Source organism: Dermochelys coriacea, chromosome 8 (assembly GCF_009764565.3).
Source record: "Dermochelys coriacea isolate rDerCor1 chromosome 8, rDerCor1.pri.v4, whole genome shotgun sequence".
NCBI lineage: Eukaryota > Metazoa > Chordata > Testudines > Dermochelyidae > Dermochelys > Dermochelys coriacea.
Window position 1 is genome coordinate 8,324,966 of NC_050075.1, and position 24,757 is coordinate 8,349,722.

The 24,757-nt window shown below is 39.2% G+C and overlaps 1 protein-coding gene across 10 annotated transcripts in view; it reads left to right on the plus strand.

Moving 5' to 3' along the window:
• The window catches only part of ADAMTS2 (ADAM metallopeptidase with thrombospondin type 1 motif 2), a 253,472-nt gene that overhangs the window by 190,770 nt on the left and 37,945 nt on the right, over positions 1 to 24,757 (plus strand). For 9 of the 10 annotated variants that reach the window (XR_006283147.1, XM_038414454.2, XM_038414455.2 and 6 more), the window contains 5 exons: positions 9,489 to 9,645; positions 11,025 to 11,130; positions 12,389 to 12,532; positions 14,937 to 15,069; positions 18,064 to 18,177. Coding sequence is in view for 9 of the 10 variants with exons in the window: in XM_038414454.2 (XP_038270382.1) it covers positions 9,489 to 9,645; positions 11,025 to 11,130; positions 12,389 to 12,532; positions 14,937 to 15,069; positions 18,064 to 18,177 (654 nt within the window). In the remaining variant the exon portion in view is untranslated. The remainder of the gene's footprint in view (positions 1 to 9,488; positions 9,646 to 11,024; positions 11,131 to 12,388; positions 12,533 to 14,936; positions 15,070 to 18,063; positions 18,178 to 24,757) is intronic. The other variant, XM_043520282.1, reaches the window with a different exon arrangement.

Consider the following 24,757-nt stretch of genomic DNA (forward strand, 5'->3'; position numbering starts at 1 on the left):
AAAGGACATTGTACTGCCCCTGCCTTTTTAATCTGTTCGGGGGGGGGGGGGGAGAAGAGGCTTCTAATGTTGAGCCAGCAGAAGCAGTTTTAGAACTAAAGGGATGTGCACAAGTTAAAACAATGCAAGAGTAAAATGGCCTGTTTGGCTTCACTATGTGAAAATATCACCACATAATCTTGTTTGAGTAAAGTATTGCTTTAGAAACCTTCCAGTGGGTACCTTAAAGTTTGCTTGCTTCATTCAGAGCAATTTGGTATATAGATCACCAGCATGATAAATCATAATAATTACATTGGGATTCCATAATAGATGGGGCATGGATGAGTGATGCACTGTTTTTCCTTTGAGGTTGTGACACAGTTGTGAGTTATTGCAAGTACCACCCACCCCCAACAGCCTTTCACTGTATTGTTTTTTAAAAAGGTTTATTTTATTTTATACAATATGTCATCTGTTGGTGAGAGTAATACAGACAATACCGTGGGTTGCATAGCAACCAGCTTTTTGATGGTTGTTTTTTGAAGGCATCACAGTTACTGAACTGTACTCATTTTCAGTATTTTCGGGGCAATAAAATAAACCCAGCTGTAATTTTGAAAGTTTCAGATCCTTGAAATTTCAGCAATTAGATGAGAATGAACAAATATAGAAAGGATACAGGAAGTTGCTCCTCTACATTCGTTGTGATAACATATTGCAGCTATCTAATGAACTGAAATCAAAACATCTGAGATAGTTGGATTGAAATGGCACATTTTTCATGCACAAATTATTGCTTCTGTAATTAAGCAAGCATGAGAGAACTGATATTTTTTCATAAGGACTAAGGCTAGACTGTGACTTTACAATATGTCTTGAGTAAAGGGCAGCATATAGCTGTGCTGCCCCAGGAGTAGACCCGGGAACAAATTGTGACTGAGAGTCACAATTAATTTCCTGGATCCCCACTTGTTTATATCAGTAGCAGATTACTACCCGCTCTTCTGCATAAATGTAACTGCACCAGCAGGCACATTGAGGGTGCATGGCATCACGGCTCCACCCAGTCCCCACTTTTGCCCCACACCTGTGAGTAGAACAGGGGATATTGGTCCTCCAGAGGCTGTTTTCTGCACTGTACTCTGAAATATTTAGCCCATGCAAAAGAGAAGGGGGACACTTTCTCTCCACTCACTCCCCTGAACAGGCAAGTAAAGCAAACAATGATTTTGTCCTTATTCAGTGACTTGAAAATGGGTTTTTTGGGATGTATGTGCCATAACTATAGCACCATGGCAGCAAAGGAATCATGAAGAAAATTGTTCAGTCAGATGCATATTTCCCAATTAATGTTGTCTAATTTCATTTGTTTCTTTCTAATTTTAGTCTGGATTCAATTCAAAATTCATGAGAGATACAAGGTGGGTGAGGTCATATCTTTTATTGGACAAATTTCTGTTGGTGGGTGGGACAAGCTTTTGAGCCTCTGGAAAGCTTTCCCCTTCACCAACAGAAGTTGGTCCAGTAAAAGATATTGCTTCACCCACCTTGTCTCTCTAATATCCTGGAACCAACACGGGTTACAACAACATTGTAAATAATATATGATGATTCATGTTTGTTTTCCTTTCTGAAAAAAAGTATTCATTTTCTTATGGAATGTTCAACGTTCAGTAAAGACAGAGATATTTTGAAGTGCCCACATACTGCAGTGATAGGGGCTTACAGTTGCTGTAATTAGATTTTTTTGGATGGAATATAGAGGGAAAAGAATACTCAAAGAAAAAAGAAATAGGGCTTGTTTCCTGCTCTATTGATATCAGAGGTAGCTAGATCTATTCCCAACTTTGTAAATTACAGATAGATTTGGGGGGATAGCTATTACCCACCACCTAAATTAATAATTCAAACATATTATTTGATATAACAGCTCTAGTGGATTAGTAATCCAATCTAATATTAAAATAATCACAGTGAAATAAACAAAACAAGAACCAGGAAACCTCACAGAGAAAATGATAGAAGACAAGATGAATGACATGAAAATGAATAAAAACAACAATTTGAAGTAGTAATTCTTAAGATTTAGATAGTGCTTTATATTCCAAAGTGCTGAACAAACATGAACTAATGTAGTCTCCCAACTTCCCTGTGAAATAGGTGAGTAAAGATTATTATTCCCATTTCACAGTTATGAAACAAAGATGTTACATGAATGTTCCAGTACATCACAGCAAGTAATTGGCAGACCAGGGTTTAGAATTCTTACATTCCTGGCTTCCACCACCATGCTCAGTCCATCAGACAATACTGCTTCTATACAAATGTAGCAAGTACGCTAGAATATGTTGATGTCTCATAACAGCGAGAGAGAGCTAGGCACACATTAACCATAATAGGCATCATGAAAACAGAAAAGAATTCAGGAAAGATTTTCCTCTAGGATTGCTCTGGACGCAGTTCACCAAATGGACACCAGGGTTAAAATCCTGGCTCCATTGACTTCTGGGGATTTGATTGATTTCACCCCATATCTTTTCATGACATGATGTTTTATTTATCCTTGTGTATCTATTTTTTTCAAATTTACCTATGACAAATGGTATTATGATGCCTCCATGTGGATAGGAAGTAGCTGAGCCAGCCATGCTGGTAAGCAGTGGCTTGCTTTGAGCCAGCTTCCTTTTTTCTCCATTCTTCACAGCAGGGTAATGTGAGCAATATAGCTAAGGTGAAACTACAAGTATGGAGAGGCTGGAAGGACAAGCTTATCTGATGCTGAATGAGGTGCCTGACCTGACCAGCTTCCATTTGCTCCTGGTTGGTTTAGAGAGGGGTCTGCTGTGGTTTTGGGGATCAGTTGGATGAGATGCTGAGCACCCTATACTTCCAATAAGAAAAGGAGTACTTGTGGCACCTTAGAGACTAACCAATTTATTTATTTATTTATTTATTTATATAAATTGGTTAGTCTCTAAGGTGCCACAAGTACTCCTTTTCTTTTTGTGAATACAGACTAACACGGCTGCTACTCTGAAATCTGTCACTATACTTCCAATGAAATCAATAGGTTCAGGAGGCCCTTAGTAGCAGCTTATAGAATTGATGCACTTTTGCCAAAATAGTAACTGTTACCTATGGTAGTTATTTATTTAATCAGTCATTCCTTAATTTATTTTTATTACTGCTTATTATATGAATTGTGGTAACACCTAAAAGCACCATTCAGGATTGTGCTAGGCACTATACCGACACATAGGAAGATAGGGTCTCGGACCCCAGTTGCATGCACCTGACTACATGCAGGTGTAGATTGAGTTGCAGGACCAGGCCCTAAGTATTATTTATTTGTGTATTGAGCTTTGCTTGTTGTGTTGCTGTGTATGTAAGTTTGCATCACTTTTTCATTAGTTTATATTGGGGGTGGAGGGGTATTTTATCCCCTCTCCTTCTGTGGGAATGAACGAATCACCTTAATTTTAAATCAAACTCATTGCATATTGTTTCTCAACTCATTTTGTTGAGGGCCTTGTGAGGTGCTGCACTGGCTGACCCTATACACTGTACTTTGTATTTCTGATTTACTTATATTTAGACAGAATTAGCAACTGAGAAATCTCTATTATCAAAAAGTGTTAGAAATCCTTCAAACACAAAATGTCAGTTTGCTGAATGAGCTCTTTTTGTTAGTGTGGTTACCATGGACACCAGATACTCTTATTTATTTTTCCTTACCTAGTTCAGTATGACAGGAGAGAATAAATAAATTAATCTAATATATAATAAATGACAGAAATGCCATATAGAAATAATGTGAACAGAGTATTTTATGGCGTGTTTGCTCATTTAGAAAAGGAAAAGCATAGATTTTAGATTGCCTCAAAAATATATACACTGCTGTACTCTAACTTTCACTATCAATGCTTTTAAATCTAACAAGTGAAGCTTCCCCTGCTCACCCCCATGGGGCTTCTGAAATTCTGAAGAATGGCAGAGACTTGCCAGTTGTTACTCTTGGAGCACCATCTAATGGATGAGTTATGAAAGATCTTTTTTCTAGCAAGACAAGCCAAAGTTCGTTACATTCTTGTCATTTGATACCCACTCATCAGCATTAATATAAACCAATGCCAGTTATTCCAAATCCCAGTTAACTAAAACCCTCAATTAACCAAAATGTGATCATGTCCCTGATATCAATATGTGGTTCACAGAGATTCCCAATTTTAATGTTCCTGAAAATGTTGTATTACTTTGGATTACATTTTTTTCTATAAAAACTTTTAATGTTTGCAATATTTCTAATATTCCACAGGGCAGAATCTTAACTATTAGCTGTCCCTACTTTCTCCTCCACTCAGGCAGGTTGTTCCCCTATCCATGACCTGTCTACTTATCAGACATCCTGTGATGTTTCTGTCGCCTGCCCCCTGCAACTCCCAGAAGTTCCTGGCTCTCTTGCTGCAGTGAGAATGAAGTTTCTCTCTCCACTGGCAGCCGAGTAACGTTCTCCACGGTCCTGCTGAGGAATATGTCCTTTTCAGGTCTCTCTGAGATCCTAGCCGGCTGTAGCACCTGTAGGCTCTTGGAAGCCAGCAGCACAGACATGTCCTTAGCAACCAATACCACATGCCTCTTCCACTTCCTACTCAGCAAGTGCCTGCTAGCCCACACACCTCTTTGTTTGCAGACTAAACAGGGATGTATTTTTGCCTTACTCAGAGTCTTGGTTTTTCTGCCCAGTCTGTTTCTACTCCTGTTTTTCTCTTCTTCCTCTGAGTCTCATTTTCTTTGCACAGGGACCAATTCAACCCATGGTCGCCTTACCTGGGTATGCGGGAAGCTCACCTCTTGTCTACAATGGGAAATAATATAAAGAGTTATGTAGCATAAAGAGTTATGTTTCTTGGTATCTCAACTTCTGGGCACCCCAAGTCCATCAAGTCTTTCCATGAACCATCTTCATCATATCTCATGTCCCATCTGCCATGCCTACCCTCATCTGTAACACTCAGTGCCTGATGCCACAGGACCATCCCTATGGTTCCCATGGATTTCTAAGGAGTTCTCTTCAGCAGGCTGGAAGTGGGACTCTATTGGGAATCCAGGAGTCTCGGAGGATCGCAGGAAGCAGAATCTGTAGTGGCCATTATTGGTTGCACCCTTGCCTCATCCATTTTGAGAATCCTTGCTAAATAGCAAAAAGCAGTTATTCAAGAGAGGCACCTTCTGTTAACCAGCCAGGTTTCCAATTGCTTGATGCTACCCTGTGGTGAATAAGGAGTAGTGACCAATGGACTAGTGGATATTCATTCTCAAAGACCTATGAATATAATTATTATGTCTTAGTGAAGAAAGTGCACTGAGTGTTTCCTGTCCCCAATATGAACTCTCAAATGGTTTCCCTGTCTAGAAATCCTTCCTGCTAAGTGAGATCATAGCTTCCCTACCTATGTCACTGGCAATGGACTTTTCATTGGGTGTTTGAGTTTGTATTATAAGTGCTTATTTGTACCATATCTTTTGTGTAAAGCATTCTGATATCAGAATCCAAACTCTCTACCTGGTTTATTAATCTGTTATTGTCAAAGCTTCCAGTGCTTCAACATTCTTGTTTTGCCAAAGTCCAGACATCAATTTGGCAGGCCATTCTTTTACCTATTCCAGTATTTTCCCCCACAACTCTTTTAGGAATTCCCTTCTCATGTCCTCTTTACTGTATTAGAAGAAATGACAAATGCATCCTTATGTCTAAACATAAAACATATTTATTCTCTCTCATTTTTGGCACAAGCTATCTTGTTCTCCATTAAGTACTTTGGAATGATAAGGTTTTATAGTACTGTATGTACTTTTAAATTGCTGTGGCTTTTGTTATGGTAACATTGTTGTCCTAGCAACATGACGTGTGCAAATGGAAGGCCAGAGTTCACATGTGTATTTTGTACAAATTTTGGAAGACACAGGATGGATCAATTAGTCATCCATTTTATATCATCCCACATAGAAACAGGTTTCAGAGTAGCAACCGTGTTAGTCTGTATTCGCAAAAAAGAAAAGGAGTACTTGTGGTACCTTAGAGACTAACAAATTTATTTGAGCATAAGCTTTCGTGAGCTACAGCTCACTTCATCGGAAGTGAGTTGTAGCTCACGAAAGTTTATGCTCAAATAAATTTGTTAGTCTCTAAGGTACCACAAGTACTCCTTTTCTTTTTTTATCCCACATAGAGTAACCTTTCATAAGTATTAACTGCACACCGCTGAATACATTATGCCTGAAATGCTTAAGAAAATGCTTTTTAAAAAAAACAAATGTTAAGATTGGACTCTAAAATACCCCTTTTTGCCTCTCATCCAAGGGTATTTATTCTTTACACCACACCTGACACACATTGACTTTTTTTGAATCACCTAAGTGGTTACTAGGTATCACAGGTATAACATGTTCCCCATAGGAAGTGCTGCTTAATGAGTGGACGGCTACATTTTGTGCCATCATCAAGTGGTCTTCAGATGTAGGATGAGTTGTATTAATTCATTGTTGACAAGTGCAGACTTCAAAAGCACACTTAGCCATTGCACCTAACTGGATATCCAATAGCATTCAAAGGCCCAACAAAACACTGTTAACTCCTCTGCCCCCTTGCACTGCTGATTTAAAAGTCATGCGCATATTCCATCAATCTGCCATTTCTTCCAGTTGCTTTCCTCAGCCAATAACCATTACTCCTCTCTTATCCTGGATGAGTCTTAGCCAAGTAACTGTTGTCCAAATTCCAAACTTGGCTGCATGCTTGTAAGTAATTGCACCATCTAGATCTAATGAAACTGAGACATAGAACTGATCTTACTAACTTTACTAGCAGCCTCACATTAGAGGTAATTGGAAAAAAATTCAAAATAGATTTTTGTCAGAAAAAACTGTTTTGACTAAACCAATTTTTTTAATGAAATGGTTTTGATTAAATTTCCCATGAAAGAAAAAACATTGAAATCATTATTTTTTTTATTTGGAAACTTTTTTTCTTGAACATTTCAAATTTTTGTTTCAAAATTCCAAAATTTTATGATATAGGTTTTCATTTTTTATATTTTTACATTGCATTACAACACAAACAGGAGACACTTTGATCTAGAAAATATATTTCAATCAGTACTAGTATCATCTGCCCTTAATTATTTTTAAAATAAAATAAAAATAATAGAATATTTCAACTGATATATTGTCATGAAATAATGTAAAATAATTATAATGATGATAAAATATAAAAATGAGAAAAAACATAAAGTAAATTCCAAAATGAGTTTTGTAATTTTCATTTTGCAAGAAATTTCAAAATATTTGTTTCCATTCCAAATGGGAACAAAACCAAAATTTTGAAATTTCTCCAGAAAAATGCAATTTTCGGGACAGGGTGATAATTTGAAAGATTGGCCACAACAAAAGATGGTCTGGGGAGGGTTAAGCAGATGCTGTACAAACCCTTCTTAAGGAATTCCTATCACCTTGCTTTCCAAATACACCTGTAATGGACCCAAGATCTCCCTTCTAAACTTCACCCGCCAAGAAATACAAAGACCCAATATGCAAATTGTAATTGGAAACTCCCTCAGCACTTCAGTGAGTGACACTGATTTAAACTCAAGCAGAGAAGATTTAACATTAGTTCTTTCCTACTCCACACCAAACCATGGTTCTGCTACCTGTGAGGCTAGTAATCCAGTCTGATTTGTGTACTCTTATTCTTGGAGTAGCTGGAAGACTTCAGAAATTGTGAAACTTTTTATGCTGCAGCTGAGAGGAGCCAACACAGATTACCCAGACATTTCACCTCTAGGGACAGTTTGTGGATCTTTCACACCCCTGAGTGACCTAGCTGGGTTGGCCTGACTTTTTAGTGTCAACCTGGCCTGAGTTTGTGTCACATACACAGTGCAGTGAAATCCCCATTGAAGTCATTAAGAGTTTTGCCATTGCCTTCAATGAGGCCAGGATTTCACCTTGAGAGATCAGAAGAAGGTGTAAGTGAACACAACACAGACTACTCTGGACTCACCTTCTCCTGACTTGTGGCGTGCTAAATTCCCTGTAAGCTGTGTGGCCGTGCAGTTGCCTATTAAGCCCCACGCAGCGGTTCAGGGCTGAGGCGGGGAGAGATGCCTCTCCCCCAGCACAGACCTGCCGCGGCGGGCAGAGACGCCTTCCCCACTGGCCCCATCACGGACCTGATGTGCCCCAGACTTGCCGGCGCCATCTCCCCCAAACCCCAACCCAGCCCCTGTACAGATCTGCTACGGCCAGGGAAGAGGTGCCTCACACCCCACCCCACCCCCACCAGCCAGGTGCTGCTGTGGGGAGAGAGAGCTGGGGGGAATCCTCTCCCTGCCATAGCTCCCAGGCAGTCTGAACTCCAAACCCCTCATCTCTGCCCTCTGCCCTGGAGCCCTCCCTCCCCCAGTCCTCTGCCCCAGCCCTGAGCCTCCCTCCCACACTCCGAACCCCTTGACCTCATCCCCACTATGTCAATTTTGTTGCGTGCACCAGTATGGAGGTGATGTGTCAGACATATTGGTGCACATAACAAAATTAATTCCGCATATGTATGGGAAAAAATAGAGGGAACACTGGTCATCATGATGCTTTTTTATTTATTATTATTATTATTATTTATTATTTATTATCATTAGAAATAAGGCCAAACAGGTGTTTTCCATCTCTATGTTCTATGGGCCAAACTCTCTGCTGGTGTGACTCTGCTGAAGTTAGCAGAGAATTTAGGAATAGGTTTCTGTAAGAAGGAGAAAATGTAGGCAGAATATCTGGACAAGTTGCTGACACTGAGATCTAGCAGCCTATGGAATAATCTGCCAAGAGACATGATGGAAGCCACATTCCTTGATGTCTGGATGAAATCATAGGAAATGTATAATGAGGAGCAATCATGCACTGGCAGGAAGATAACTGAATGAGAATGTTCCAGCTCTAGATTCTATGTACAGTAAACTATATTAGACACTTCAATATCTTAAATCCAGTGTGACTTGCTTACATACAGATAAATTAAATAGAGAGTAATACATGTCTCATAAGTTTGTTACCAAGTTAACCGTGATCTTTTCTTGCAATACATTATAGGCAACATAAATTATGTCAAAAATGTCGTATCTAATGTGTGAATGGACATGTGATATTTCCATACATAGTTCATACAGTAAGTTTTCTTCTTGCAATATTTCCTTTAACATGAATGGAGCTTTCATACAATGTTTGAACAAATGTCTGAGCATATTTTCAAAGGTAACAAATTGAGAAGGTTGGCCAAAGTTAAATTGGACTGAAACACTTTGCTCTAACTAAAGATTTTGGGTTCAATATAGAGGTATCTGGGTGAAATTAAGGGTCTGTGATATGCAGGAAGTCAGACTAGATGATCTATAGTCTCTTCTGGCCTTATAATTTATGAAACGGTGAAATAATCATCTTTTTCTTCTTTGAATATCCAGTCCATGAGCTTAATAGAGATTGGTAACCCTTCCCAGAGTTTGGAGAATGTGTGTCGCTGGGCCTATCTACAACAGAAGCCTGACGCTGCACATGCAGAATATCATGACCATGCTATTTTTCTCACAAGGCAGGATTTTGGCCCATCTGGCATGCAAGGTAAGGTATATGCTGAGTGATCAAATATCTTATAAATATTACTGATTGGGGTTTCTTTCACCATTCGGAAAAAGCTAATTTAGCTTAGGAGCCACTAACATTTAACCTTAGTGTGAGTATTTTGCCAAGTGCTATTTGTTTTCAGGTGACCTATTCTAGGAATGCATTCGTTTCTCATTGTTCCATTGTTTCACCTCTCTGTTTCAATAGAATTATTTTGGGGCACATGTAGGGTGACCAGACAGCAAGTGTGAAAAATCAGGATGTGGAAGGGTGGGTAATAGGTGTCTATATAAGACAAAGCCCTAAAAATATCAGGACTGTCCCTATAAAATCAGGATATATGGTCACCTTAGGAACATGTCTTTACTCTTATTCAAGCCAAAGAAATCTTATTGCTTTGATCCCTGTATGTTTATGCCTAGAGTTGAATCTCAAATACTGTTACATTCTTATGTAAAGAGCAGTGTGTCTCAAGACTAAACAGCCCGCATTCCCACAAGAAAAATGGTTACTCAATATTATTAGAGAACAAGGGGAAATACTCTAGCGGCATTATAACATACTAGTGGCAGTGTGGTCTACAGGTTTGAACATGGGGCTAGAAACCAGAAATTTTTAATTTATAATCAGTTGACTTCCATTGAGTCATTATGGGTACATCTATACTGGAATAAAAGATCTGCAGCATGGCTGTAGCCACCCAGGTCAGCTGACTCGGTCTTGTGGGGTTCAGGCGGTGGGGCTAAAAATCACCTTGTAGCCATTTGGACTCTGGGACCCTCCCCCATCATTGGATCCCAGAGCTCAGGCTCCAGCCCAAGCCTGAATATCTACACCCCACAGCCCGAGCCCCACAAGCTGGAGTCAGTTGACAAGACCAGCTGTGGGCATTTAATTGCTGTGTAGCCATACCCTATGTGGCCTTGGAGAAATCGTTCAGCCTTATTGTGCCGGTTTCCCCATCTGTACCAAATGGAGATAATAATGCTTGCTTACTGACATCACGGGGCTGTTATGAGGATTCAGTGTTTAGGGCCAAGATTGTCCACAGTGTTGTTCAGGATAGAATTTGGCCCCTAATATTCATTCAGTGCTTAGAATAATGTAAAGCACTATGTGGCTGTTAAGAACTAATTTTAAATATGAATAGTGTAAAGTGGGTCTAGGAGGACGTGTTAGTTTATGACATCTAGCAGTATGCTTCTCCCTTTCTGGAAGCCTGATGATGACACTTCTGTAAGTCTCACTTCTGTGCTGCTGCAAGACCACAAGTGCCACAGCAGTAGAGATTAGATGAAGGTGTTGTATAAAGAGTTCTCATAAACATTCTCTCACCCAGATTCACTTACTACTTGAGTCATGCTTTCTCTTTTTAGGCTATGCTCCAGTTACTGGAATGTGTCATCCTGTACGAAGTTGCACCCTCAACCATGAAGATGGTTTTTCCTCTGCATTTGTGGTGGCCCATGAAACTGGGCATGTGTAAGTACTTTAAAAGGCCCTATCTTATTATGTCTTTGATGCTGGGAACTGTTTGTGGCATTGGGAAGGTGTGGCCTTGTTATTAAGATACAAGACTAAAGAGTTAAGCTTAGATTCCATTCTTAGCTCTGACAAAGTAATCCTTTGTGACCTTGGACAAACCCATTAAACACTCTCTCAGTTTTTGCAGCTGTAAAATGGAGGCATGCTTACCTACATCACAGGCGCATTCTGAGGCTAAACTGATTAAGGCCTACAAAATGCATTCCGATCTCCTGGCAGAAGAGCAAAGTATTTATTGTTATGCAAAATAATTTATTTGCTATAGCGGAAGACATGACTCTCGAAAGCAATTCTCAGTAAATATAGTTACGTCTTCTATGTGTGCATCACCTTCTAGTAATAGTGTATAACGCCTCAAAGAGGGTATGCTGTATTTTACAGCATAATAACATATGCCAAGAACTGAAGCTTCATCCACTTCCTCATACATTCATTTGAAGGATACAACTAATTTATTTGCTGGTGTAGTAAGAGGCAGTGTCCAGGCAGGGAGCTGGTAAATCTTTTGTTATTTTAGGATGACTCAGTTTCTTCAGGAATAAAGCACATTCATTTAGATGCCCTCATCTCCTCAGTGGAATCACAAATCCCAGAAGTTTTTTCATTGAATGGGGCTTTACTGTTCCTGCATTAAGAACACTTGTCAGAGTCCGGTGAATCCTACAGTGCATATTAATTAAATAGGGACACGGAATTCATTCCTACATGTATTTGGTTCTCATATCACTAACTTTTGGCTTCAGCATTTCAGCAGTTAGGAACATCTGATCAGAATGGATGATACATCACTAAAGATGTCTTTAGCTTTTGAAATCACCTTTAGTCCAAACATGTCCATACAGTTAGTTATCAGTGATGTGTCTCCCAAAAGAAGACCCCAGTATCAGTCAAATTTCACTCTCAGAAAAATATAGTAGAACTCCCTAACAAAGGGCAAGAGAATCTATGAATCTATGAAAGATTAGTTTTATTTTGTGGGGGTTTTTTAATAAAGCAAAAAGGAATAAAAAGTTGCTGTCACTCGGGGTGAAAGTTTTAAAAACTTCCTAAGTCACTTAGGAACCTAAGTCCCATTTACTTTTAGTGGGATTAAAGATCCTAAGCCATTTAGGCTTAAAATGGGATTAAAGATCATAAACCACTTTTGATTTTACCCTTGATGAAAATATGCTTGTTCTCCTATCTTCTGTTCTAGATTAGGCATGGAGCATGATGGCCAGGGCAACAGGTGTGGGGATGAGGTCCGAATGGGGAGCATAATGGCCCCCCTTGTCCAGGCTGCGTTCCATCGTTTCCACTGGTCTCGCTGTAGCCAACAAGAGCTGAACAGATATCTACAGTGAGTAACTTATGAAGCTGACTTTCTTTGGCTAGGAAGTTTTTAAAAGCCCTTCTGAGAGTCATATTTGAACTTTGTGCTTTTATTAGCTACTAATACTGGGTTTTAAAAAAACCCAAACCCCATCCGCTGGGAACAAGACACTTTTCCAGGAGATGCAAATAACAAAGGCTCAGATGGACTATTCATTTAATTACAGCTATTAGTATTATTGAAATTTGATAATATGTACACTGTCATCCTAGAATCTGCAAGCAAATATGATTACTGGTCTTGTTACCAACTTGCTTCCTCCCACCCTGCAGCTGATAGAAAACCTGTCTCATTAATCTGAGTTTTTAGAGTAGCAGCCGTGTTAGTCTGTATTCGCAAAAAGAAAAGGAGTACTTGTGGCACCTTAGAGACTAACAAATTTATTTGAGCATAAGCTTTCGTGAGCTACGGCTCACTTCATCGGAACATGAATACTTATTAATCTGAGTAACACTCTTCGGTTGTAAGGGTAGCTGGAGAATTGAATGCAACTCTGGTTGGTAGAAGAACACATCAGCAGCATTTCCAAATACTAAAGCTGTGCTGAGCCAGTTGCATTGTACTGTGATGCTTAAGGAGGAAAGCATGTGTCCTTCGATGTACGTGCAGGGCTCCCACTGACTTCAGTGGCAGCCTCTCAAGAACACCAAAAGGAAGAATTTGGCCATAAGGCTTTCTTTCTGTGATTACTTTATCTTTAAATACCCTGTCATTACAAAGGCCAGTCCATTTCCCATGCTTTCTAACAGCCTCCTCTATGTTCCTTTCCTCTTTAAAGAGAAACCATCAACTTGAAACTTAGTTTCAAAAAACCAATAAAAAAAGAACTTGGTCTGCTTCTGTGTCCTCCTGTCAATGGACGTGTTTTTAAAAATCACATTTTTCCTATTTTTAAAAAAACCTTTTTTTCTCTCTGGTTGCTGTGTGAAAGATATACAAACAGGGGAAAACCTATTAACTGAATATACTGGGGAAACTCTGAAAATGCCTAGAAAAAAGTTGAAAAATACATGAAATAAACCAATTAAAAGAAACCACTCTTTATTTTCTCACTTCTTTTTAAGTTATGGTATATGAAGTGTTACTTTTGGCAACAATAGGTAAAAAATTATGAGGGGAAAGTGTGATTTTTCAGTTAAGTCCCTTTAAGCTATTTGTGTTAAATAAAAGTAATCTGGTCTAGAGCTCTGATTTATATTTAAGCACAGGGTACAGTAAAATGCTTCTATGAATAAAAATATTGCACAGATAAGAGAAGAGTATGATGTCTTGTTCTAAAGTAGACCTAGACTCAAAATTCTGTCCTTTGTTTATTGAGATCATTAGAATGGCCTGAATAATTGCCAGATATAGGACACTCCTAGTCTTCCTACAGAATTCACAAGGAATTTGATCCTAATTGGACTTTTGGTTACCATTTTTCACAGCCAAAGAACTACTTTTGTGAATATGATGGATAACATGAGAGGAAAATGATGGCCATAAAAAAAGAGAAACTGGTTTGTTAAATGTAACTAATTTTGTGATGTCGCAAGATAATACTAGATTACATGTGAACATAGCAGGGACACTGGCCACCATGTGACACTTGAGAAAGTAGCTTTGAAATTATGAAATTCACAGTTACACGATAGTCAACCATTATTGCTGGAAACAGTTTGGATCCTCTGTGCTCCAGGAGTCTTCCCCATGTTTGTTTCAAGTTTGTTGTAGGCAATGTGTTTGCAGTGTTATAAGATACCAGGAGAATCTGTAATAGGAACACCTCCACCCACACACCCCCCCCCCACACACACACAGAGGAAGGAAGCCCTGTCAGAAGAAATATAAAGATGGAACAGCCCTACAGTTTAATAAAGCAAAGGCCAAAAAGTACATTTGCTTGTACGTGAACTAGCTTCTCCTGGTCTAGTGTATAGGAATTTATTATGGAGCTCAGCAATATTCATGGATGGCAGTCCTGACTTTTGCTTCTAAAGCTTTACTTGAAAGACAGCAGGCAAGAAGAAATTCCACAAATGGAAAATTAATTAAATCTTTTCTTTTCTTCTCAGCCTCATTTGTAGAGGATTCTTTCTCGATTCTTTTCAAATAGGGACTCTGGGGAGTTACAGAAATATACCTGCAAGCTAAATGGAAATTCTAATGGAAAGACATAAGAAAAATAAAAGGTCGAATGCTGTCCCATGTTAAATGCAGATACAGCATGGTAAATACCATGTAAGCATAACTGAAATACTAACTGTTCTTTATGAACCAGTATCTGAGAAATTATACCCTGTATTTTGTTTGGAATAAAAATTTAAAGAAACCACAAACGCTATAAAAGTCTCACATTCCCGTCTGTTACTGTAATTTTTGCCTATTGCAGTTCCTATGATTGTCTGCGTGATGATCCTTTTGAACATGATTGGCCTCCCCTTCCCCAGCTGCCAGGAATTCACTACTCGATGAATGAGCAGTGCCGTTTCGATTTTGGTTTGGGCTACATGATGTGCACAGCTGTAAGTACTTAGCTGAGTTCTGCTGTTCCTCATCCAGGCATGTTGTAATTGTTCTTGAAATGGCCTTAATAAGGACATTATAGTTAGGGCTTCCGATTTTAGGTGTTAATGGATAAACACTGATAAAAACAGCCTGATGAGGGAAAAAAAGAAGAAATCAGTGATTATCCAATAAACACGGGAGAAAACACCAGAAATGGTTACTTGCATCTAAGGGCTTGTCTACACGGAGCAGTAATATGGACTATGGAGGTGTGATTTCTAAAGCGCACTAGTGTGTTGCATATTAATTGGTCCATGTAGACCCTACTTGTGCACACTAACCATTCTGCAACACACTTTAACCTAGTGCTACATTAAAGTGCACTAGGGAACATTACAAAGAAATTATTCATTACAGTATATACTACTGTCAAGAGTAATGTAATATATGTGACAGATATTGCAACTACATGCAGTATCTTTGGGGAAACATTGGATTACAGTTATGAATGATTTATATATCGCTGTAGATTATATGCAGTTCTGGTGGCGGGGACGATTGTGTTTAGCTCCTCCAGGAACTAATAACAGTAGGGGGTGATTAAGGTGAATCACTCAGGTTGTAAACACCTCCAGAGAGGTACCATCCCCTGAGGAGGCTTACATATCCTGGTTCAAACTGGGCTTTCCAAATACCAATAGACAAAGGAGGGGCTTTTGGCATAACAAAGCTTCATTTAAAATGACTCAGGGCCTTCTTTCTGATCCAGGACCTTCTCTCCAAGGGGAACCCCACCCTTGCAGAAGGGTTGGAAAGATTTTGGCCTGCTAGGGCCCCATAAGACTGATAGGTGACTCCTGGTGTGTACAGTGTGTGTTTAAATCTGTTTATTGTTTTTATTACATTTTCTCTGTAATGTTTTTGCCTTAAGAAAAAGGACGCTTGCTTAGATAGAGCTGTGTGATAACTTGTAACTGCTGGCAATACGCTGGTCATAGCCCTTGGAGAGAAAGCACTGGTTCTAGCCTTTAGGCAAACTGGCTTGCTGGAGGTATCACAGTGTAAGTCAGGGAGCTGTGCAGCCTAACTCCCACCTCTCTCCTGCCTGACCCCACCCCCATTCAGAAGAAAGTGAGACAACAGTCCCTACCCATAGACTTAGATGATGGCTGGAGGCCTGACACCTGATTGGGCATGCCTGGAGTAGACCATGGAAGTGGGAAATACAGGTGAAATTACCCTGAAGTTGTGACAATATATATTACCCATTACAGTATATACACAGAGAGAGCCCCCCCAGAAACCTCTAACTTTTGGACATCTACATAAAACTCAAAAATTGCTACCAATAGACCTTGAAAATGAAATTAATAAACCCTGAAAAACAGAAGCCCTAATTATAGTGAAGCTGCCATGAAGGATATTGTGTCCAGCTAACTATACACAAGGAATAATAAACTAACTTTGATGTGATAAGGAAACTCTTTTTAATCTTGTTGGGTCTTTTATTTTTTTTAATCAGAGGTCAAGAAATTATTACGCTCTAATTTCATTAGCGGTTTCAGGCTTGAAACACAAAGCCTCCTATGTCATTTAACCAGCACAGTGCTGGTGTCTGCTTACGACTTTTTTTTGCAAAACTCCCACCTAGGCTAGAGAGAAACAATAGTGGTTTTCATCACTTGCTAGTTTAATGTTTCACACTCACTGCTCACATAAGGCGAGATGCTGTATCTTGCACAAAAATAACCAATTTTATTGAAAGGATTATGTATTGTTGTTCCTAATGTGGGCAAGGGGTGCGGAAGGCAGATAGGACAGCTTACGTGCACATACAGTGAAGCAGTGGTCTCCCTTGTACCATGAACATAATATGCAAAAAGCATCTTTGAGGTCAGGCAGGATTAGTACAACTTCCTACTGGCTTGGCCTGTGGCAAGGCGATCTTTTGAGACATATGGTAGAGCTTTGCCTCCCACTTCTGGTTCGAAACTCATCAACAATAATGTGTATGACAAACACAGTGACTCCCATTGAATAGGAGACTCTAAGCATCAGCTGTATTATGATGTCTGGACACAATCCCATTGATGCTACTCTGGGAGAAAGTCACTGGTATGTATTCTTTTGAATAATACCTTCTTCAAATAACTGTTATTAACCTAGTGGCCAATCTGTGTTTGAGTAAAATGGGTGAATCTCTACTCTTTCAACTTCTGTATCAACTCTAAGAAAAGGAGTACTTGTGGCACCTTAGTACTCCTTTTCTTTTTGTGAATACAGACTAACACGGCTGCTATTCTGAAACCTGAAATGTATCAACTCTGTTCACTTTCCCACTAAGGTACCAGTCTCTCAGAAACCTGTGCAAATGAGTCCTTTGTTTGCAGCGCCAATTTAGCATAGTGCTAAATCCAGCTTTGTGCTGCACAAGTGTCTTCAGCAAGGAAGAGGGCTTGGGCAGACCATTCACACACGGACAGCAGTAAAGCAGCTTATGTACCTAGCACCCACCAGAGCAGTAGACAAGGAAACTGTCTTGCCTTTGCCCACCACAACCCCAGCACAGTATATAGCCTGTTAGCTAAGGTGTCTGGTCAGGCCCTTTGCTGGCTAGCAAAGGGCTGTGAAGTCTTGGTCCATGACTTGGGCTCCTAGGCATTGCAGTTATACAAATAATGCCTGCTACCATCTACTGCATGCAGCTCATCACATGGTGGCTAATTGCCCTTGTCCATTTTATCCTGTGGCATTAAGATGAACCCACTCTCACATTTCCAGCATCACTCCACTCAGGGCAGGATTTCACTACCAGAGTCAGTGATATTTCATGAAAACTCCACTCAAATGTGACCTGGCCAAGGGATATTATTAAGTGGTCCTTATTACTCCGTGATAACATCTTCCTCTTTTAAAGCTGGAAGAAAATAAACTGCAGAGAGTGTTTCTAATGGAATTCTGTGTCAGACATTTCCAGAAGCAACATATGCTCTGCTTTTTTTGTGTCCTAGTTCCGTACGTTTGATCCCTGCAAGCAGCTGTGGTGTAGCCATCCCGATAACCCTTACTTCTGCAAAACAAAGAAGGGACCACCACTAGATGGGACTATGTGCGCGCCTGGAAAGGTCAGACTATATATCGCATTTTTTATGCTATTGCGCGTATATGTATGTGTTCGCGCATTTGGGGGATTTCATCAGGTTATCTAGGAACAAGATGGCGTTGCTCTTTCTGGTTTGACCTTGTCTGAATTTGTGTGCAATCTGGTCCACTCATTTCAGAGGAAAGGAGTACTTGTGGCACCTTAGAGACTAACAAATTTATCTGAGCATAAGCTTTCGTGAGCTACAGCTCACTTTACCGAATGCATCCGATGAAGTGAGCTGTAGCTCACGAAAGCTTATGCTCAAATAAATTTGTTAGTCTCTAAGGTGCCACAAGTACTCCTTTTCTTTTTTGCGAATACAGACTAACACAGCTGCTACTCTGAAACCTGTCATTTCAGAGGCAATACAAAAAAGGACCATAACAGTGGTAAGATTGGAGACTAACAGTTATGAAGAGAAAATGTTCACTGGTACTCCTCAAACTATGATTCACTTCAGACCACCTAGAAAAGACTGTCAAAGTTGTGAATTGGGAGGATTGTGTGGATGTGATTCAAGTGCAGATGCCAGTGTCTTGTAAAGTGGTCTACAGAATAATCGATTTGGATAGTCATTGTTATGTAGTATAAAAAAGACAATGCACAAAGAGGGGCTTAATATCTTAATACCTTTCAAGTCAGTAGCTCATTATATTTGGCCCTTGCCGTTTTTTATCTCTACAAACTTTAACTCATTCATCTTCACATCACTCGAAAAAAAGTATTTTAATCTAACTGAATGGAGGGGGGAAACTGAGGAAGGGAGTTTAAGTGTTTAGCTCAAAACTGTAGGGGAAGTCAAGATGAGAGCTTGCTTAGACCTAAGGCATTCCAGGGGCCCCAGTTTGGCCAAAAGCATTGGCTTTTGAATTGCTAGTAAAAATCTAATTATCTAAGAGATGGGATAATCTGAGCTGTGAAGAATAGTCGAGAGAGAAAATAAGGTTGCAGCAACAGGAGGTCTGGAGCTAGAGATTTGTGTTGATCTGTTCTATGTAACATCTGTCTAGCGATCTAACCTATTTTCAGTACCAGTCTCTGTAGCATCTAAGCATCAACAGATCTGTACTTATTTGCAAATCATAGTGATATGGCCACAAGAGGGGTTATTCATTTGCAAACAATCTGACATAAGGTGTGGTTGTGTTTACACCGCTAGTGATGCTTATTGGCAGCCATGGCAACAGAAAGCAATAAGATTTCGGAGATTACAGTTGAACTAAGCCCACAGAGCAGCGCAAATGAAAGTATAAGCATGGGGAAAGCACAGCAGGTGTGGGAATTCAGGCTGGATACCATTCAAAGGGTCAGCTGCCTATGTCTGCAGTAGCCTCATCTTTGTTTTCTCTGCTCAGTCTCTCTGCAGGATTCTTCAGGAGGATTCAGCTCCCTCTTTTATGACACTTCCACAGCTCCTATACCCCTACAATCACCCCTACAGTGCATTACACAGCACCATCAGAAGACACACAAATTCAGCAGTGGCCATGACACACGAGAGAGGCTGCCTTAGCTTTTGAGTCTTTTGACAGCCGCTTCAAAGGAGGATGGGACTATGAGACCTATTCAAGGGCACCAAGATGAGAGCAGCCAGTGACTATTATGAGGGTAGAAGCCAGGGCCCATTGTGAACGCTATGGGGGGAAATATTGGAGGCTTATTTAGTGGTTTGCAGGGAGCGAAGGGAAATATTAGGAGTTTTGGAAGTGGGGAGAGAAACTTACATATGGCAAAGGTTTGGGCTAGTTCCTATTCTTTTGAAACTACACTTTATTCAGCCCTACCATATAATAATAATCAGTTACCCTTTTACAGACCTAACTGCATGCTCATTAGGGGTCTGATCCCCAAACTCATTAACATTAATGGAAACACTCCTCCTGACATCCTTGGGCTTTGGATCAATCAGTCAATACAATGACCCTTTCGGGGCAGTGTTACTACTTGGAAAGCATTTTTCTAGAGGGTGTTAAAAGCGACATACTGTTTCCCTGGTGGACAGCATAATTTATACAACAAGTAAATCATGTTAGTAGCTGCTGCTGTGGTTTGAAACCTCTCTTTTTGGATAAAAATGTCATGTGGTTCTAAATTCTTTCCCCCTGTACACTGTGGTCTGCTGGAACCCAATCTCTTTTCTTTTTCTCCTCCCCAGATGATTCCTATTATGTAACACCATATTGCCTGTGGGAAATGTATCAATAAAACTTGAAAAATAAAACCCCAAACCTAAGAAAACATTTTAGTTAATTAGCCAGGACTTTATTTTTGGTTAAAAAATAAAATTAGCTATTTATGCAATTAATAAATCTAACAAATGCAGTATTGAACATAATCTATACTGGAAAATGATTACTTGTTTAACTGTTATTACTGTATAGCATGAAATTTGAATGTCAAAATAATTGAATAAATATTATAAAAACATGAGTTTTATTCCAAATATGTTGGAGACACAGGCTTTTGAATGGACAAAGCACTTCAGAACAAACTTTATTAATTGAACCTGCCTCGGTTGGTGAGAAGGATGGAGGTCTCTTCTATTTCTCTTTTCTATGACTGTAGTTAAGCATTTTTATGTTACCAGATTGGTAGTGAGCAGAGATAGAAAGAGAACTGGCAAATGGGAGCCATCCATAATAACTCGCAGGAGAAGGTTGAGTTTTCACTGCAATCAAAATTATACCCGTTGGTTATATTGAAGATAGTAATTATATTGTAGATAGTAAGTGAATTGTTTGTTGTTCTCTAAACAAACTGGCACCTTTTGGAACAGCTAGTACTACTTTATGCATTTGGGATGAAGTGCTGGCTTCATTGAAGAGAATAGCAAAACTCCCATTTCACCATTGGTAGTTTAGTTCATTAGACAATTAGTTAAGGCAAGGGATAGCTGCCATTTTGTCACTTGCTAAGTGTCCGACATTTCTTTCTTGCATCCTACCTTGAAGCACGTCAGCCTTTAATAATTTGGAGCATCATCTGGAAGAAAGTTAAAAAACCCTAGAACTTCATCTTTTCTCCAACAATAAAGACTACCTTGCTTGGTCTTCCATGTTTCACATGGATGGACATAATACACATGTCTAAGGTCTGTAACATGATTTTGTATTAAATATTTTTATGAAACCAGAGAAAAATATAATTATTTTCCTTTTGCTAGCTCTCCCTTCCTCACGGCCCATCAGTTCATTTTAGTACTTCACACAAAAGTTGGAAGAAACAAAGGACATTAACAAACTATAATAGCCTTGCACTTGCAACGATATAGTTAAGGATCAGCCAATGTTTCCATTATAAACAAAGATCTTCAGGATTTTATGTACCTCAGCTGAGATGTTGCATACTGAGTTTCAGACCAGAGTAAAATTTTACAGCTAACTGTATAAATTGGATATTTTTATAGTTCAGGGGAGATGCAAGAGTTTATGCATATTTTGAAGCTTTAGTAGATAATAGAATTATAAACATCTTATCCTTAAGGACACCGTTCTGGATTTTTTTGGTAAACTTTTTGTATTCTTCCAAGAGATCCTTAGAAAATTATATAAAATTAAAAAATACATTAATTAGTATTCAAAAGACTGAAGTTTTCTTCACAATAGCATGAGTTTTAAAAGTGTCCTTAAATTTGAATTTGCTGGCTCTAAATTTGAACAATATATTTATCAGGAAAGTGATGGTACTTGGTGGTTCTGAATACAGGCAGATCAGCTAAACTCCCTGCCATCTTTTCCTTGCCTTTTTGCCCTCTATTTTTGAGCCTCTTTTTTGATGCATGCACTGTCATCACCCACTTTGGACCATACCAAGATCTCTGTTCTATAACAGATTATGTTGTGAGGGTGTGATTGTACCATTAACACAGTACATAGAGATGAGAGTCAAGCCCTACCTTTGCAATTTCCTTTTATATGAAATGGAAGGTTGCACATTCCTTACTACCTGATCAGAGGAAGATAACTTGAAACTTTATCCACATATTTTCTTTGGAATAATGTCAGGCAAAAAAGGAACAATCATCAATAATCAACTAAAGTTGTTGGTTCAAAAAGATCCATTTGTTTTCCATTTCTGAGATTTGCAGCTATCAGCATTAATTCCCAGTCCCCATTTTAAGATGGGCCAATCTAAACACTACTGGTGTGTCATGAAAAGATTCTGGCTTTGCAGCGGCCGAAGGAACTGAATGCCAGAAATGGTTGTGATGTTGCTTTGGAGACTAATCAGACTTAAAGGACAAAGATTTTCACCAGAGTGTTGCTTGCAGAGTACTGATAGCTGCTCTCTGAACTTTTCTAAACTCAGTGCCTTGCATAATAACAGGTTTCAGAGTAGCAGCCATGTTAGTCTGTAATCGCAAAAAAGAAAAGGAGTACTTGTAGCATCTTAGAGACTAACAAATTTATTTGAGCATAAGCTTTCGTGAGCTACAGCTCACTTCATCGGATGCATTCAACAAATAAACAAACAAATAAATAACAAATACATTTGTTAGTCTCTAAGGTGCCACAAGTACTCCTTTTCTTTTTTCTAAACTCAGTTGATGTTACTGAACAGAATCTAATCTAGCCTGTCCTCTCCTTCACTGAACGAACTGTCAGGGGACCAAGACTACCTACGATAGAGACAAGATAACTAGAACGTTTTCAGCAGATGTTGTACAGCAGCATAATAGTCTTTGTTCTGAATTCCCAGCCCATATCTTAGACACAGTTCTAAGATTAAGTAATGAAAGGAGGACAAACTGTTAAATTTTCTAATGTCTTACATATTTGTCTGATCCAACAAGCTTTACCAAAACTCATCCATAGTTTCCAGCAGCAGTCTTTTGCCTGTTAGTTTATCTTCAAATGCTTCCATTTGAAGTCCAATGTACTTGTAGGAATTATTGGAAATAATTACTCTAAAGAGTTAGATTTTGCCACTTCCTGCACTTTCAGATGGATTTCCATTGGGCAAATGGAGAAATGTAGCCCATTGTATTTTGTTCATTTGCAACAGGCTGACAATTCACTCTTTTTAGCGATGAAATGACAAAATATTTTCCTGGCTTCCTCCTTCCCAGGTGGAAAGGGAAATATTACTATGTCTTTTGTCATTCAAAATACTATTTTTTGTTACATTTTATGGAGAACTCGTATATTGTTTTGCATTGCAGCAAAATCTAATTTTTAACAGCACTGAGTGAATTCTGAGCAAGGAGGAATTGCAGGATCTGGCCCTATACTGCTTTTTAAAAAACTTTGATCTTGCAAGGATTTACGTATGCACTTAATACTAGGCAATCTGAGCAGTCCCATTAACTTTCATGAGACTACTCCCATGTGTAAAGTGAAGCATGTGCACAAATCCTTGTGGGAAAGGAGCCTTAATATGAAGTTGAATATATTGCATAAATTGCATTGTAAGATCTGCAGATAAGGAGCAACTATACAAAGCTTAGATCTTCTTAATGCATGTTGACCTAAAAAAGCATATGCTTTCCAGCTGATGATTTATTTACTTGTATCTGAGTCTCTTAGCCCCGCTGTTAGCCTCAGGCTTCTCCAACTGCATGAAATCATTGTAAATCTATTGGCAGGGTTTTTAAACTAGTACTTTTTGGTTGAGACATTTGCTTTGGCTTAGGCAAGCTAGCCCTTTCCCATGAGAAAGAAACAAGCAATAAGAGCATTCATGCAAGGAGAATCCATGATACAATCCATCTGCTTTCTACAGTGAGTAGTGCGAAGGCTTATGCCACCTGGCACTCTTTTCTTTTGTTGTTAGAGAGGTAAGAACTCTCCGATCTTTCAGTGCTAATGAAGTTGACATTATTCTTGAATTTTGACACACAAACCAAAGATCCAAGTACACAGTTGACCTAGCAGCTATTTTCCTCTCTTGCACCATTTTAACAAGAAGATGATCCAAGCTGACCCTTTCTTTTTCCCTCCTTCATAAAAGCAAGGAAATTATTAAATATTGAAATTAAAAGTTATTGTAAAAAAATTGATCAAGAAAAAAGTATTTTGACAAGGCTAATTTGAACTTGAGGCAGTCCAGATAGTTTCCCAGTGAGAAAATAGACCTCCACTTCTCTAGGAGACAGTCGGATAAGTTAGTCACCACAAGCAGAGAGAATACTTGACTCACCACTCAAAGAAACTTTTATTGGCTTGCAGAGCCCATTGTTATGTGACAGCCTTCACTTTATCCCTCACAACTAAATATGCTTCAACAGATGGAACAGGTTGGCCCAGATCTGCAATGCTCTGCCATGATGGTGAAGTCTAAATAAATCTCTCCATGGTAGGATCTCAGCACAGCATGGAGGAGATTGAGAAGCACAAACCCTAACATACAGACAGACTTTGGGACTATATTACAAATGTTTGGGCTGAAAAATAAGGATATGCCCTAAATAGAGCAAGCAATTCCTGTCTCTTATGACAGGATCGGACACAGAAAGAAGGTTTACCAGCCCTTTCTTGCAGATTAATTTGGAAATGCCAGTGTCCCTTAGAACAGGGGTTCTCAACCTTTTTTTCTTTCTGAGGCCCCCAACATGCTATAAA